This window comes from Macaca thibetana, chromosome 12 (assembly GCF_024542745.1).
Source record: "Macaca thibetana thibetana isolate TM-01 chromosome 12, ASM2454274v1, whole genome shotgun sequence".
Classification (NCBI taxonomy): Eukaryota; Metazoa; Chordata; class Mammalia; order Primates; family Cercopithecidae; genus Macaca; species Macaca thibetana.
In genome coordinates, this window is record NC_065589.1 from 8,947,047 (window position 1) to 8,963,277 (window position 16,231).

At 38.7% G+C, this 16,231-nt stretch overlaps 2 protein-coding genes across 2 annotated transcripts in view; both read right to left on the reverse strand.

The window, feature by feature from the left end:
* Positions 1-9,591, reverse strand: part of LOC126933130 (UDP-glucuronosyltransferase 1-6) — a 113,874-nt gene extending 104,283 nt beyond the window's left edge. The window contains exon 1 of the mRNA XM_050752688.1: positions 8,548-9,591. Coding sequence (XP_050608645.1) covers positions 8,548-9,402 — 855 coding nt within the window. The 5' untranslated portion in view covers positions 9,403-9,591. The remainder of the gene's footprint in view (positions 1-8,547) is intronic.
* The window catches only part of LOC126933131 (UDP-glucuronosyltransferase 1A8-like), a 61,468-nt gene that overhangs the window by 9,631 nt on the left and 35,606 nt on the right, over positions 1-16,231 (reverse strand). The gene's annotated exons all lie outside the window — the stretch shown is intronic.

Consider the following 16,231-nt stretch of genomic DNA (forward strand, 5'->3'; position numbering starts at 1 on the left):
GAGTCTTAGCACTGACCTCCTAACTGGGAGGAAACTGTGGCTCACCGGTGTCTCTGCAATACGCAGCTCGCCTGTGCATTGCAGAGATGCAGGTGAGCCATAATTGTGACACAGGTGAACCACAAGTGCTGCTCGTCTTTTTTCATTTCCAAATCTTCTGAGGTCTCTGAAATGCTGTAATGAGATTGACAACCCTACCTCCATGGACTCTTCCAAACATTTGATGGAATGTGACTATCACCTATTTTAAATGGCTTTCCTCAGATACATTGTCTGCAGTGGTGAGTCGCTGGCCCTACGCTTGCCCAAGCACTCTGATGAGCTGCCTCTCTCTGCCCACCCTGCTTCTGCATTCTGAACAGAGCTGTAGGCCTCTGCTGTGGGCCCACCCCAATCACTTTGGTGCCCATCTTCAGGAATCTATGTATTGTTCTCCTCCATTCTACCGAGCACCCCTTAAGGATGAGATTACATCTTCTTCCTGTTTTCATCCTCCTTCCACAGCACCTATGCTTTGCCTTGTACAGAGGAAGTCCATGGGAATTCTCGCTGCATTGGGCTGAATTCCATCGTGCAGATTTTTATGGTTGAGCTCAGCGGTGTGTGTCAGGCAACACCCTGAGGAGCATTTAGTGAGGGATTCAACAGCCAACCTCAGGGCATAATTCTTGTAGGAGCACAAGATGGCTCCCTCCAGTACACTCTAACTGGTACTAGACATTTGCTTAGTCACTTTCCTCTAGTACATACTACACTACTATAATAATTTTGTCACTACCTCCTGTTGCTATTGCAGTGAGCTGAAGTGTGGCTTAAATGCATGTGATATAACACTTATACTCTCTGAGCATTTCATCTCTCCAGTAAATTGCATGTCAGAGTAAAAAGTGATCTCTCATGGTTCTACTGTATTTTTCATCATGATTAGTGTAATACTGTAAATCTTGAATACCATCATGGGACTACAAAGTGCCACTAGAGATGCTGGAAGTACTCCCAAGAAGCAAAGAAAAATCATGACATTACCAAAAAAAAAAGTTGAATTACTTGATAGGTACCATAGATTGAGCTCTGCTGCTATGATTGCCTACCATTTCAAAATCAATGAAGCTAGATAAGGACCATTGCAAAAGAAAGAAAGAAAGAGAGACAGAGATAGATAGAAAGTGAGAAAGAAAATGAGAAAGTGAGAAAGAAAGAAAGAAAGAAAAAAAGAAAGAAAGAAAGAAAGAAAGAAAGAAAGAAAGGGAGAAAGAAGGAGGGAAGGGGAGGGGAGGGAAGGGGAGGGGAGGGAAGGGGAGGGGAGGGAAGGGGAGGGGAGGGGAAGGGAGGAGGGAGGGAGGGGAAGGGAGAGGAGGGAAGGGAAGGGAAGGGAAGGGAAGGGAAGGGAAGGGAAGGGGATTCATAAAGACATTGCTGCAGCTATGCCAGCAGGAGCCAAACCTTGCATTTTTTTGTGAAATACATTTTTGTCTCATATTGAAAATGCAGCTTTAATGTGGGTGTAGGATTGCTATAAGAAAGGTGTACTTATAGATGCCATTGTGATTTGAGAAAAATCAAAGTCATTATATGACAAGTTAAAGCAAAAGAGAGGTGAAGAATCTAAAACTGGAGAATTTAATGGCAACAAAGGATGGTTTGCTAGTTTTACAAAGAGGTTTGCCTTTAAAATTGTGAAGATAATAGGAAAACCAGCCTCTGCCAAGCAAAAGGAGGCAGATGAGTCCCCAGACACCATGAAGAAAAACGTTGAGGAGAAAGGATATCTGCCTGAACAGGTTTTAAATACAGATGGCAGTGCCCTATTCTGGAAAAAACAAAAACAAACAAACAAAAAGATGATACAAAAGACATTTACTAGCAAGGAAGAAAACCAAGCGTCAGAATGTAAGGCAGGAAGGGATAGGCTAACTCTACTGTTTTGTGTAAATGCAGTCAAGTTTACAATCAGGACTGCCCTCATCGGTAGAACTACCAAACCTCGAGCCTTGAAAGGAAAAGATCAACACCCACTGACAGTTTTATGGTTGTACAAAAAGAAGGACTCAACAATAAGAACACATTTTCTGGATTGGTTTCATCAATGCTTTGTCCCTGAAGGCAGAAAATGCATTGCCAATAAAGGACTCTCTTTTAAAGTTCTTTTGATATTGGACAATGCCCCTAACCACCCAGAACCCATGAGTACAACACGGAAGGTGTCAAAGTGGTCTACCTGCTTCCAAACCCAACATCTCTAATTCAGTCTCTCAATCAGGGGTCATAAGGAACTTTAGAACTCATTACACACAGTGTTCTATGGAAAGGATTGTCAATACTATGGAAGAGAATCTGGATAGAGAATGTCATGAAAGTCCAGAAGAATTACACCACTGAAGATGCCATTGTTGTTATAGAAAGATCTGTGAAAGCCACCAAGCCCTAAACAATACATTTCTTCTGGAGAAAACTGTGTCCAGATGTTGCACATGACTTCACAGGATTTATGGCAGAGCCAATCAAGGAAATCATGAAAGGGATTATGGATACAGCAACAAAATGTGGGGGATAAGGTGTTTCGAAATATGAATCTTGGAGAAATTCAACAGTCAATAGATGCCAAACTCAAGGAATTAATCGAGGACCTGATGGAGATGAGTGCTTTCCAATCAGTACTTGACAAGGAAGAAGATGTAGAAGAAGCAGTGCCAGAAAAAAAAAATTGGCCTTAGACAGTGCAAGCCTCATAGAAAGACTTCCAATTATTTAAGACTGCTATTGACTTCTATTACAACATGAACCCTTCTATGATATGAGCACTGAAACGAAAGCCAATGGGGAAGAAGGATTAGTACTGTATAAAAGCATTTTTAAATAAATCAAAGAGAAAAAAAAAACAGACAGAAATTATGATGCATTTCCATAAGGTTACACCAAGTGCACCTGCCTCACCTGCCTCCCCTTCCACCTCCTCTACCTCTTCTGCTTCTGCCACGCTGAGACAGCAAGACCAACATCTCCTCCTCCTCCTCCACAGCCCACTCAATGGAAGACAATGAGAATGGAGACCTTTATGATGATTCACTTCTGCTTATACATATTCAACTTTTATTTTAGATTCAGGAGTACATGTGCAGGTTATCTGAGTATATTGTGTGAGGCTGATGTTTGGGGTATGATTGCTCCCATCATCCAAGTACTGAGCACAGTACCCAATAGTTTTTCAACTCTTGCACCCCTTTCTCTCCCCTTTAGGAGTCTATAGTGTCTATTGTTGCCATCTTTATGCCCATGAGTACCACTATTTAGCTCCCATTTCTAAGTGAAAACACATGATATTTGGTGTTCTGTGCCTGTATATATTCCCTTAGGATAATGACCTCCAGCTGCATCCATGCTGTTACAAAGGACATGATTTCATTATTTTTTTATGGCTGCATATTCCATGGTGTATATGTTCCACATTTTCTTCATCTAAGCCACTGCTGACAGGCACCTAGGTTGATTTCATGTCTTTCCTATTCGGAATAGAGCTGCAATGAACATACCAGTGCATGTGTTTCTTGGTAAAACGATTTTTTTTGCTTATATCTAGTATTGGGATTGCTGCGTCGAATGATAGTTCTGTTTTAAGTTCTTTGCAAAATCTCCAAACTACTTCCCACAGGGGATGAACTAACTTGCATTCCCACCAAGAAGGTACGAGTGTTCCCTTTTCTCAGCAGCCTCACCACCATCTGTTGTTTCTTGACTTTTTAATAACAGCCATTCTAACTGGTGTGAGAGGATATCTCATTGTGGTTTTGATTTTCATTTTTCTGATAACTAGTGATGCTGAACATTTTTTCATATGTTACGTTTTTTAATAACATTTTCTTTTCTCTAGCTGGCTGTATTGTCATAATACAGGATATAATACTAATAACATTCAAAATATGTGTTAATTGGACTGTTTATGTTATTGGTAAGGCTTTTGGTAAACAGTTGGCCATTACTAGTTAAGTTTTTGGAGAATCAAAAGTTCTATGCGGATTTTCTGCTGCACATGTGTTGGTCCCCTTCATTCCCACATTGTTCAGGGGTCAACTGTACTAGGAATGAACAATTGAAAATTGGATTAAAAATACCACTTAAATAGCATCAAAAACATGATATACTTAGGGATATATCTGACAAAGGATGTGAATGACTGTACACTAAAAACTACAGAACACTGATGAAGGACCTAAATAAATAGATATGTTAATGAATTGGAAAACTCAAAATTGCTAAGATGTTGTTCTCCCCAGTTGATCTATAAATACAATACAATCCCAATCAAAATCCAGCAGACTTTTTGTACAAATTAATGAACTTATTCTAAAATGCATATGGTAATGTAGAAGACCTCCAATGGCAAAAGCAATATAAAAAAAAAAAAACATTAGAGAGGTAACACTACCTCATTTACAGATTATTACACAGCTATAGTAATCATATATTTCACAAATAGATCAACAGAACAGAATACAAAGTCTAGAAATACGTGCACAGATGTATGAACCACCAAGTTTTTACAAAGGTACAAAGGCAATGCAGTGGAGTAAAGGTTAAGCTTTTCTACCGTTGAATATTCACATGCAAAAAAACAAGAAAAGACCTCTGTGTCTTCTCACCACAAGTCTATAAACCCAGTTTTACCACGATGAAAACATCAGGCAAAACACACACTGACATTCTAGAGGAACATTCTACAGGACACCTGACCAGGCTGCTCAAAACTACCCAAGTCACTAACAACAAGGAGAGTCTGAGAAACCATCACAGGCTGGAGGAGACTAAGGAGACATGACAACTACATGTCAGGTAGTATCAATGTGATCCCATAAAAGAACAGGGAAATTAAGTAAAAATTAATGACATCTGAAGGAAACAGACTTTAGCCTTTAGTTCATCATTATGTGTCAATGTCGGTGAATGAGTTGTGATGGATGTACTGTAGAAACATGAGATTTAACAATGGGGGAAACTGGACACAGGGTAGATGAGAATTCTCTAAACTATTTGTTGCAACCTTGCTATAACCCTATATTTATTCTACAATGAAGCATTTGTAAGAAAGGTCACTCAACAGACTGTGAGAAAATATTTGCAGGATCCCTGGGGATGCACATGGTGAAGGATTCATCAGAGGCATGGTGAGAGCTGCTGGATGATCTCTGCAAATGGTTTTGGAGTCTGATGCTGGAGCTTAAGGACCCCAGGTGGGTCTTCTGTTAAAGAGACTATTCTTTTCCATTTGAATGATCCTGACACCCTTGTCAAAATTTGGTACCTAGTCAATTGGCCAAGGATGTATATGTATGGGTTTATTTCTGAATTCTCCATTCTATTCTATTGGTCTGTATCGAAAGATGTTGTGTGAGACAATAAGGGGAAATTTAATTATGGACTGTAAATGAGATAATATTAAAGAATTTTTATTGTCTTAGATATGATAATGATACTGTGGCTATGTAACAAATTTTTCCTATTTTTTTTATATTAAATGAAGTATTCAGTGATGGAATGACATGCCAAGAATTTATTAATAAAATGGCACAAATTGCTTTTTAAAAGTTTTCTTTAAAAAGACAGAATAAAAGGACACATGAATTAGCACAGAAAAATAGTGAAAATGATTTAACCTAAGAATGGATAAGTGGGTGCTCATTACACTGAGTCTCTCCTTTGTGTATGTTTGAAAACTTTGAAAACAAAAACTTGATGTAAATGATGTTAGTGGGAGGCCTTAGTCTTGTCCACCAAGAGCTAACTTTGAATTTGGATCTTGGACTAGAGCCAGAATCTTAGAGCAATGGTGGAAGCACAGATCTTTTATTTATTTGTAACCATATCCCACCCCCAGAGCTGCACCTGCCATGGATGGTAGAGGCGGAACCCGAATTCTTTTCACCTAAAACCACTGATTAATTCTGTTGGAACTCAACAAAATTCAAAAAGACTAGGAGTGAATTCCTCTTTTTCCCATTAAAACTATTTAAATGTTCTGCTGAATTATTTACACATCATTAATCAACACACACACACATTAGAATGCTGAAATGTAAAAGAATGACCACACAGAATGATATAGTTTAGAAGTCTGTCCCCTCCAAATCTCACGTTGAAATTTGATCCCTGACGTTGGAGATGGGGTCATCTGCCATCCTTGTTAAAGTATTTAGTTACATCTCTGGATGTAATTCTCTTGGATAGGCTCAAGGAGATTTTGTTACAGGAGACCTTCAAGAAAATCCCCTGTGCAGGGTCTGGGACACTGCACACTAACACACCTGCACATACACAAACACGTACATGCACAAACACATTTTCCATCATCAAGTAATGCTTCCTTCTCATCAGACAGATGAGACGTAGATTCTGAATCCTGTTTCCCAGAAAGATGTAACCAACTGCATGCTTTTCCCAGACACATCCTGGCCTCTGAAACAAGGAAGGAGCAATATGCAGTGTCCATCCTTTCGATGACAATTTACTTTTGTGGTTGGGCCATATCCAAGGCTCTTTGCCAGAAAGCCTTCTTTGAGTTCTGAATCCCTCTGTGAGAATTCTGCTGGCTTTACATGTATAGTCATAAATATATACATTAATATATATATAACCTTCCACAAGTATAAAAACTCTCATACATCCATATTCTTTAATAGACACATAAACACATTTATTTCATATCTCATAAAAGATATTTATAATCAAAATAAATGAAACTATATATAGTTTAATGTTTAATATTTTATAGACATCGCTCTATCATAGGTGATATAAAATCATACAGGTTTTTATATCTCTAAAGGCCTCTGGGTGACCCTGTGAGCCACAATGAACTCAGTGTGGGTTCAGGAAGTGGCAGGGCCTCACCCTCAGCCAAAGGGTGTGGGGTGCAGGCAACACATGAGTGGAGGTTGGTACTATAATTAATGGAGCATACTATAATTAATGGAGGGTAAAGGGGAGAAAAGTGCTTAGACAAGTCTAACCTCTTAGATTTCTGCCACTTGCATCTCCTAGCCTAGTCTTGTGAAGATCTGAAAGTCATGCTTAATTTTGAAAGGCCTGCAACTGTAGTCCTCCTGCTTTTTAGAAAGAGCATTATTTCACTTTCCCGTGAGTTGGCTGAACAGCCACTCTTTTGCCAAACATCTGCCAATATGTGAGAGAATATGACTGTGTTACCAAGTCTATTGAACCTTTTAAGAGGCCAGAACAATAGATAAATTGTATACTCTATCCCTAATAAAATAATATACTGAGATTAGACATTAGGTGTTTAATCTAGATTTAGCAACTATATATTTGCTAAGAATGTTATTCTGGTATTTGTCAAGGACTTTTCAATCACAAGTGACTGAATCCCTATTTAAACTGGCTACTCTCACAATATTACTCAATAGTGTTTTGGATGTATATGCTCCAGGAAAGCAAAATAAGTGGTATAAATATCAGAGAAGGGAATTCTTTGCAGATGACATCATATATTGTACATCTAATCTATACTAAAAAAAAATAAGAAAAGTTAGTAATGTGGCTGGATACAAGATACATATGCAAAAAACAAAACTTTAATTTCCCATAGTCAGCTAAATGTAGAAATGGAAAAATTGCCCTGTACCCAATAGTTTCAAAAATACTGAAATGCCGAGGAATAAATGTTAATAAGAAACATAAAATGTTTATATAGTGAAAAATTTTATTTATGTATATAAAACAAGATCTGAATAAATAGTGAGACATACATATTCATGAACAGGAAGACATAATAGCAAAAAGAGGCCAATCCTCAATTCAGAAAAATCCTGTAACCCTACATGTAGGGCTCCAGTCAACTAAGATAAAAGCAATGATATGGAAATATATTTATGTAAGGAAAGCATTAAAGAGTGTTTACATGGCCTTATTGCTAAAGGCAAAAAATGCAAAATGCCTAAATCTATATCAATATTAATTGGTTAAAAACTACATTCTATCCAAAGAAAAGTATTTTATGCAATTATTAATAGAACTTGTCAAAGCTGTCTGTATTGGTCTATAAAGGTATCTATAATTTATTGGCAAGTGAAAAATGCAAAGTAAAGAAGAATATGTCCAGCCCAATACTAGATTTTATTTTAACAAAATAGATGTGAGAATTTACATTAAATATAGTGCGTACGTACTTTTTTTAAAAAATGAAAAGAATGTGCACAAAACTAAGAGCATTTCCTCTAGGGGGTCATATAGAATTAACAAAAAAGGGGAGTTTCATTTCTTACTGCGGTTTTTGGTACTTTTCTAAACATGGTACTTAAAAATGTAGGCTGCATATGATATACAATTTTATAAATTATAAATACATATCTTCAAGAAGGGCAGTTTTATAAAATTTGCTAACTGATAAGTACATGCACTGGCACAAAATAATTTGTTAAATTGGAAAGAAATCTGAAATGAAACAAATGAAAATGTCAAATCACACTTCAGTAAAGAATCCTTTTTTAATTTCTAAAGCTGAAATATTCTTAATGTGCTAAAGGAGAGATGACTTACCATAGGCAATGGCTTTCCCTGATGGCAGTTGATACCACCAATGAAGACCATGTTGGGCATCACGGGTTTGGGATAGTCCAAAACAAAGTCCATTCGCAGCAACCAAATTGATATTTGTCTGTGAAGATCATATACCGTGACAGGTGTTTGAAGAATTTCAGAGGCTATTTCTAGGGCACTTTTGAAAAAACGGTGGCATAATAAACGTTCCTCCAAGTGCATGATGTGGTTCCGTACTCTCTCCTTGAAAGTCATGGCATCTGAGAACCCTAAGAGAATTCTGGGGACATAGGAAAGAGGAGCAGGGCACTGCGCACCTTCTTCAAGATAGTGGCAAAATACTCCCCTGGCGAAGACCACAGAGGGGAGGGAGAGATATTTGGCAACGATTAAGCCACAGGTATCAAAAGGATCCAGAAATACCGCATCAAAAGAACTCTCCTTTAAGTATTCTACTAACTTTTTGTCCTTAAACAAACTCCTGCAATTTGAAAAAAATAAGTCAAAAATGTCATTGTATGAACTCATTATTAGAGAAAATATACTTTGTACTTGTGCTTTCCATTGAGCCTGGGCAAAAGCCTTGAACTCCCGGTCCAGATCCTCCAGAGTGTATGAGGTTGAATAAGTCTTCACTGTGCAATTCAGTGGTCTTCCCAGCTGCCAACTCACCTTTGGTATGACTACGACCACCTCATGCCCCCTGAGAATGAGTTTCTCCACCACCGACCTCATGGAGAACCAGTGGCTCCCATCCACGGGCACTACCAGCAGCTTCCCTGCCTCGGCAAAGCCACAGGCCAGCAGCAGACACACACATAGGGGAAGGGGACTGCTCCACCCTGTGCGAGTCATCAGAGAACTGCAGCCGAACGCAAGCAGCTGGGATTCTAAGCTCCTATGATACAGTAGACAGGAGAAGTACAAGCACAAAACCTGACCCCAATAAAGGGCATGTATTTATTCTTTCATTAAAAAAAAAAAAAATCAGTCACTGACAATGATTTACTCAAAAGAACAAGAATACATGAGTAGCCTTTGCTGAGATACCTATTTGTATGTTTTCCAGACAAGAGTAGTTTATGTTCTTTGCCTTGGGGGCAGAACATGCCCTGTGCTGCAATGTGAGTTTAGAAGCAGAAATATTAACCAATGCTTTTGGACCTTGAAGGTTCAGAAAGATAAAGTAAAAGTAAATTTGATTAAAGCTAAAGTTTTAGGAATATGTCCCAAAGCAAAATTTCGATTTTACCTTTAGGCAACCAAAAACTCTGTCCAGAAAAGATGGCAACTCATGCTCCAAGTAAAGAAAACAAGGACCTTAGCATTAATCTCCTAACCTCTTAACTTGGGGTTCGCCTGTGTCTCTGCAGTGTATACACATTGCTGCTTGTCTTCTTCCATTTCCAAACCCTGAGAAGTCTCTAAAATGCTGAAATGAGACTGACAACCCTGCCTCCATGGACCATACCAGGGACTTGATGGAAAGTAGCCATCACCTATTTTAATGGCTTTCCAAAGATACATTGCATGCAGTGCGGAGTTGCCCGCCCAGTCCTTGCGCGAGCACTCTGCTGAGCTGCCTCTCAGTGACTGCCCAACTTCCACATTCTAAACATGCCATTACTCCAGTGCCCTCTTTCAGGAAAATATATACTTGTCTCCCTCAGTCTGCTAAGCACTCCTTGAGGTCAGAGATGATGTCATCTTTGTGTTTTCACCCTCCTTTCACAGTACCCACGCTATGCCTTTGACATAGTTTATATGTTTGTATGTTTGGCTTTACAAACAGGACTGCCCCCATCCATAAACTTGCTAGCCCCCAAGCCTTGAAAGGAAAAGATTAATACCTGCTGCCAGTTTTTTTGTTGTACAAGAAGCCCTCGGCAAGAACACTTTTCTGTATTGGTTCTATCATTGCTTTGTCCCTGAAGTCAGGAAATATCTTGCCAGTGAGAGACTGTCTTTCAAAGTTCTTTTGTTTTGGACAATGCCCCTAGCCACCCAGAACCCACGAGTTCAACACTGAAGGTATCCAAGTGATCTACCTGCTTCCAAACACAACATCTCTAATTCAGCAACAAAAGGTGGGGGACATGGTTTTTCAAGATATGAAACTGGGAGAAATTCAAGAACGAATAGACACCACACCAGAGGACTCAACAGAAGATGACTTGATGGAGATGAGTGCTTTTGAATGAGTACCAGATACTAAAGAAGAAGCCATGCCAGGAAACAAATTCCTATTAAACAGTCTAGTAAAGGCTTCCAATTATTAAGATTACTTTTGACTTATTTTACAACACAAACCCTTCCATGAATGGGCACTGAAACTAAAGCAAATGGGGAAGAAGGATTAGTACTGCATAAAAGCATGTTCAAAGAATTGTAAAGGCAAAAAACTCAAATAATAATTATGATGTAATTCGGTAAAGTTACACCAAATGTACCCGACTCTCCTCCTTCCATCTCCTCCACTTCTTCCCCCTCTGCCACCCCTGAAACAGCAAAACCAACACTCCTCTTCCTCCTTCTCAGCCTACTCAATGGAGGACAATCAACAGGAAGACCTTTATGAAGATCCACTCCCACTTAATGAATACTTAATTTTTTCTTCCTTAAGATTTTCTAAGTAACATTTTCTTTTCTCTAGCTGACTTTATTATAATAATACAGTATATAACACATATAACGTACCAAATATGTGTCAAGAGACTGTTTCTGTTATTGGTAACACTTCTAATGTACAGCAGGCGATCAATAGTTAAATTTTTAAGGAGTCAAAAATTCTGTGTGCCAGGTGCGGTGGCTCACACCTGTAGTCCAAGCACTTCGGGAGGCCAAGGTGGGTGTATCACTGGAGGCCAGGAGTTGGAGACCAGGCTGGCCAACATGGTGAAACCCTATCTCTACTAAAAATGCAAAAACTTAGCTGCGTGTGGTGGCGCATGTCTTTAATCCCAGCTACTCTGGAGGCTGAGGCAGGAGAATCACTTGAACCCAGGAGGTGGAGGTTGCATTGAGCTGAGATCACCCCACTGTACTCTAACCTTGGCAAAACAGCGCGACTCTGTCTCAAAAATAAAAAACAAAAAGAAACCCAAAAAACCCTTCTATGCTAATTTTCTACTGCTTGGGGGTTGGTACCTCAATCCTCGCATTCTTCAAGGGTCAAATGTACTAGCAATGAACAGTTGAAAATTGGAATGAAAACAGCACCTAAATAGCATCAAAAATAAAAAATACTAAGAGAGAAATCTGACAAAAGATGTGAAAGACTGTACACTGAAAATGACAAAACATTGGTGAGAGACCTGAATAAATAGATATGTTCATGAATCAGAAAACTCAAAATCGTTAAAATGTCATTTTTCTTTAGTTGATCTATAAATTTAATACAACCCCAATCTAAATTCCAGCAGGCTATCTTTTTGTACAAACTGGCAAACTGATTCTGAAATTCATATAGAAATGTAAAAGACCTACAATAACAAAAATGGAGAGCAATTATTACCTAATGTCAAGACTTATTACAAGTATATAGTACTCAAATATTTCACTAACAGATCGTTGGAACAGAATAGAATACCCAGAAATAGAAGCATGAGCAACCAAGTTTTTTCAAAGGTGCAAAGGCAAGTCTGTGAGGAAAAGACGACTCTTCAACAGTTGGGTATCCATTCGCAAGACAGTGGGAAAAGACATTACCCTGTGGTCTTCCTCCTAAAAACCTATAACCCGTGTTACCATGATCAAAACATTAGACAAATTCAAACTGAGGAACGTTCTATTGAACACCTCCACCGGAATTGCTCAAAACTGACAAAGTAATCAAAACCAAGGAAACTCTGAAAAACTGTCACAGGCTAGAGGAGATGAAACAAATGTGATGAGTAAATGTCATGTGGTATCCTGGATGGGATCCCAGAAAAGAACAAGGACATTAGGTAAAAATTAATGACATCTGAAGAAAACATAGACTTTGGTTCATCGTAATGTGTCAGTGTTGGTTAATGAGTTGTGATAAATGTGCATAGGTGCTGGAGAGGATGTTGGTGGGATTGTAAACTAGTTCAACAATTGTGGAAGACAGTGTGGCGATTCCTCAAGGATCTAGAACTACAAATACCTTAATTTGACCCAGTGATCCCATTACTGGGTATACCCAAAGGATTATAAATCATGGTGCTATAAAGACACATGCACACATATGTTTATTGTGGCACTATTCACAATAGCAAAGACTTGGAACCAACCCAAATGTCCATCAATGATAGACTGGATTAAGAAAATGTGGCACATACACACCATGGAATACTATGCAGCCATAAAAAAGGATGAGTTCATGTCCTTTGTAGTAACATGGACGAAGCTGGAAACCATCATTCTCAGCAAGCTATCGCAAGGACAGAAAACTAAACATCGCATGTTCTCACTTGTCGGGGGGAAATGAACAGTAAGAACACTTGGACACAGGAAGGGGAACGTCACACACCAGGGCCTGTTGTGAGTTGGCAGGATGGCGGAGGGATAGCATTAGGAGAAATACCTAATGTAAATGATGAGTTAATGGGTGCAGCAAACCAACACAGCACATGTATACATATGTAACAAACCTGCACATTATGCACACGTACCCTAGAACTTAAAGTATAATTTTAGAAAATGTGCATAGTGACCTAACATTTAGCGATAGGTGAAACTGGCAAAAGATATATGGGAATTCTCAGGGCAATTTTTTGCACCCTTGCTTTAAATCTAATTTTATTGTAAAATAAAAAGTTTATTTTAAAAAAGACATCTACAGACTGGTAAATGATAAATATCCAGAATATAAATAACCTTTAAAATTCAAATTTAAAAAATGTTTTTTAATGAGCAAAGATTTGAACAGAGAGTAATCAAGAAGGTACACATATGGCAAACAGGCACATGTAAAGACGTTCAAGATAACTAATGATTAGGGTGATCAAACTGAGGTTTAATCCACATCCCATTAAAATAGCTGCAATGAAAAAGACTGACCATATCAAATGATACAGTTGAGTTATCTGTCCCTACAAAATCAGTGTTGAAATGTGATCCCTAATGTTGGAAGTGGGGATTAGTGGGAGGTGTTTGGATGGATCCCTGATGAATCACCTAGTGCCCCCTCCCAGTAACGAGTGAACTTTCCATCTACTAGTTTCAGCAAGAACTGATTGTTAAAAAGAGCCTGGCACCTGCCTGCTTCTTCTCTTGCTTCTCTCTCGCCATGTGATCAGCACCCTCCACCCTCACCTTCTGCCATGAGTGGAAACAGCCTGAGTCTCTTACCTGATGTGGAAGCTGGTGCCATGCTTCTTGTGCCGCCTGAATGAACCACAAGCCAAATAAACATGCTTTCTTTATAAATTAACCAACCTCAGGTATTCCTTTATCGCAATGCAAACAGACTAAGACATCAAGTGTTGGTGAGTATGAAGAGCTGGACCTCTCATATGCTGGTGGTGGGAGGGCACTTTGGTCTGGCCGCTTGTAAATATTGTTTAGCAAATTCTCAAAAAGGTAAACATATACCTACCATAGATCACAGCTATTCCACTGTTGGGTATTTATCCATAAGAATAAAATACTTCATGTATTGTGTGTATTTTTAAATTTTTGGTATATTATATTTTCTCATCTTAAAAATCCCTATCTGATAGGGATGCAGTGCACCTCCCTGGGCCAGCCAATTATTAGAGACAGCAAAGAGCCTGCCCTCAGAGCTCAGAGCCCACTGAAATTATTCAAACTGACCAGTGCTAAACTGTTTCCCCCACCCTGCCTTGTCTTTCTTGCAGAAACTTCAGTAGAGCTATGATCTAGCCTCTACCCTCACTCCTATTCTTTCTGCCTCACTATATTTCAAGTAAAACATTACAGGGTATTACTTTGCCACAGACACTACTTCCAGTCTACAGCAATCAGGGTTCAATGAGAGAAGTAAAGCTGCTGGGGACCCACATGATGAAGAATTCATCAGAGGCTATGAATATGGAAACATAGTAATGTAAAGAAAATATTAAAGAGTGTTTGCACCCTAATGTGCACAAAGACAAATTTGGAAAATGCCTAAATATATATCAATATTAATTGGTTGAAAAAACTACATTAAATCCAAAGTAAAGACTTTTATGCAATTACTAAAAAAACTTGTCAAATCAGTTGGTATTGGCCTCTAACGATGTCTATAATTTATTGGCAAATTAAAAATGCAAAGTAAAGAACAATATGTCCAGCTTGCTACTACATTTTAACAAAACGAGTGTAAGAATATACATTACATATATGCACATGCACAAAATAATTTCAAAAAATGAAAACGATGCACACAAAACTACTAAAGGATTTTCCTATAGAATTAGCAAAGAAAGGAAGTTTCATTTCTCACTGTGGTTTTTGGTATTTTCCCAAAAAAAGTATCTTTAAATGAAACCCAGATATGTTCTACAATTATAAAATTTGTTAACTGAGAGGTCTATGAAGTGGCAAAAAAAATGATTCACGAAACTGGAAAAAAAATTCCAAATGCGACAAATGAAAATGTCAAATCACAGTTCAGTAAGTGTTATAGTTTGAATATTTGTCCCCACCCAAATCTCATGTTGAAATATACTACCCAGTGTTGGAGGTAGGGCCTGGTAGGAGGTGTTTGGATCATAGGGATGGATCCCTCATGGCTTTTTGCTGTCCTTGCAATAGTCAGTGAGTATTCACAAGATATGGTTAAGTGTGTGGACCTCCCCCACCGACTCTCTCTTGCTCCTGCTTTTGTCATGTGACATGCTCCTGCTTCATCTTCTGCCATGAGTAAATGCTCCCTGAGGCTTCCCCAGAATATGAACAGATGCCAGTGCCATACTTGTACAGCCTGCAAAATCTTGAGCCAACTAAACCTCTTTTATTTATAAATTACCCAGCCTCAGGTATTCCTTTATGGCAATATAATGAAGAGTAGAAAATTGGTACCAACAGAAAATAGTACTAATAGAAAATTGGTACTAAGAGTGGGATGTTGCTATAGAGATACTGAAAATGTGGAAGCAACATTGGAACTTGGTAGCAGGCAGATGTTTGAAGAGTTTGAAGGGCTCAGAAGAAGACAGGAAGATGAAGGAAACCTTGGACCTTCTTAGAGACTGGTTAAATGCTTGCGACCAAAATACTGATAGAAAAATCAGCAGTGAGGGCCAGGCCTCTCATCTCATCTCATCAAATGAGATGAGATGTCATGTGAAAATGAGGAAGTTATTGGAAACTGGAGCAAAGATCACCCTTGCTATGCCTTAACAAAGAACTTGGCTGTATTGAGTCCATACTCTAGGAATCTGTGGAACTTTAAACTTGAGAGTGATGACCTAGGGTATCTGGCAGAAGAAATTTCTAAGCAGCAAAGTATTCCAGACGTGGCCTGGCTGCTTGTAACAACCTACACTTAGATGCAGGAACAAATAAATGACTTAAAGTTATAAGTTGTATCATTCTACTTATATGAGGTATCTAAAATAGAGAAATTCACAGAAGCAAAAAGAGGAATGGTGGTTGCGAATGAAACTGCCTTTGCAACATTATGCCTGAGGCTGCAAAAAAGATCTAACTTAACTGATTCCATCTTGCTTCTAACCTCCAAGCTGTCCTTGTTCATTCCTGGGTATAGACT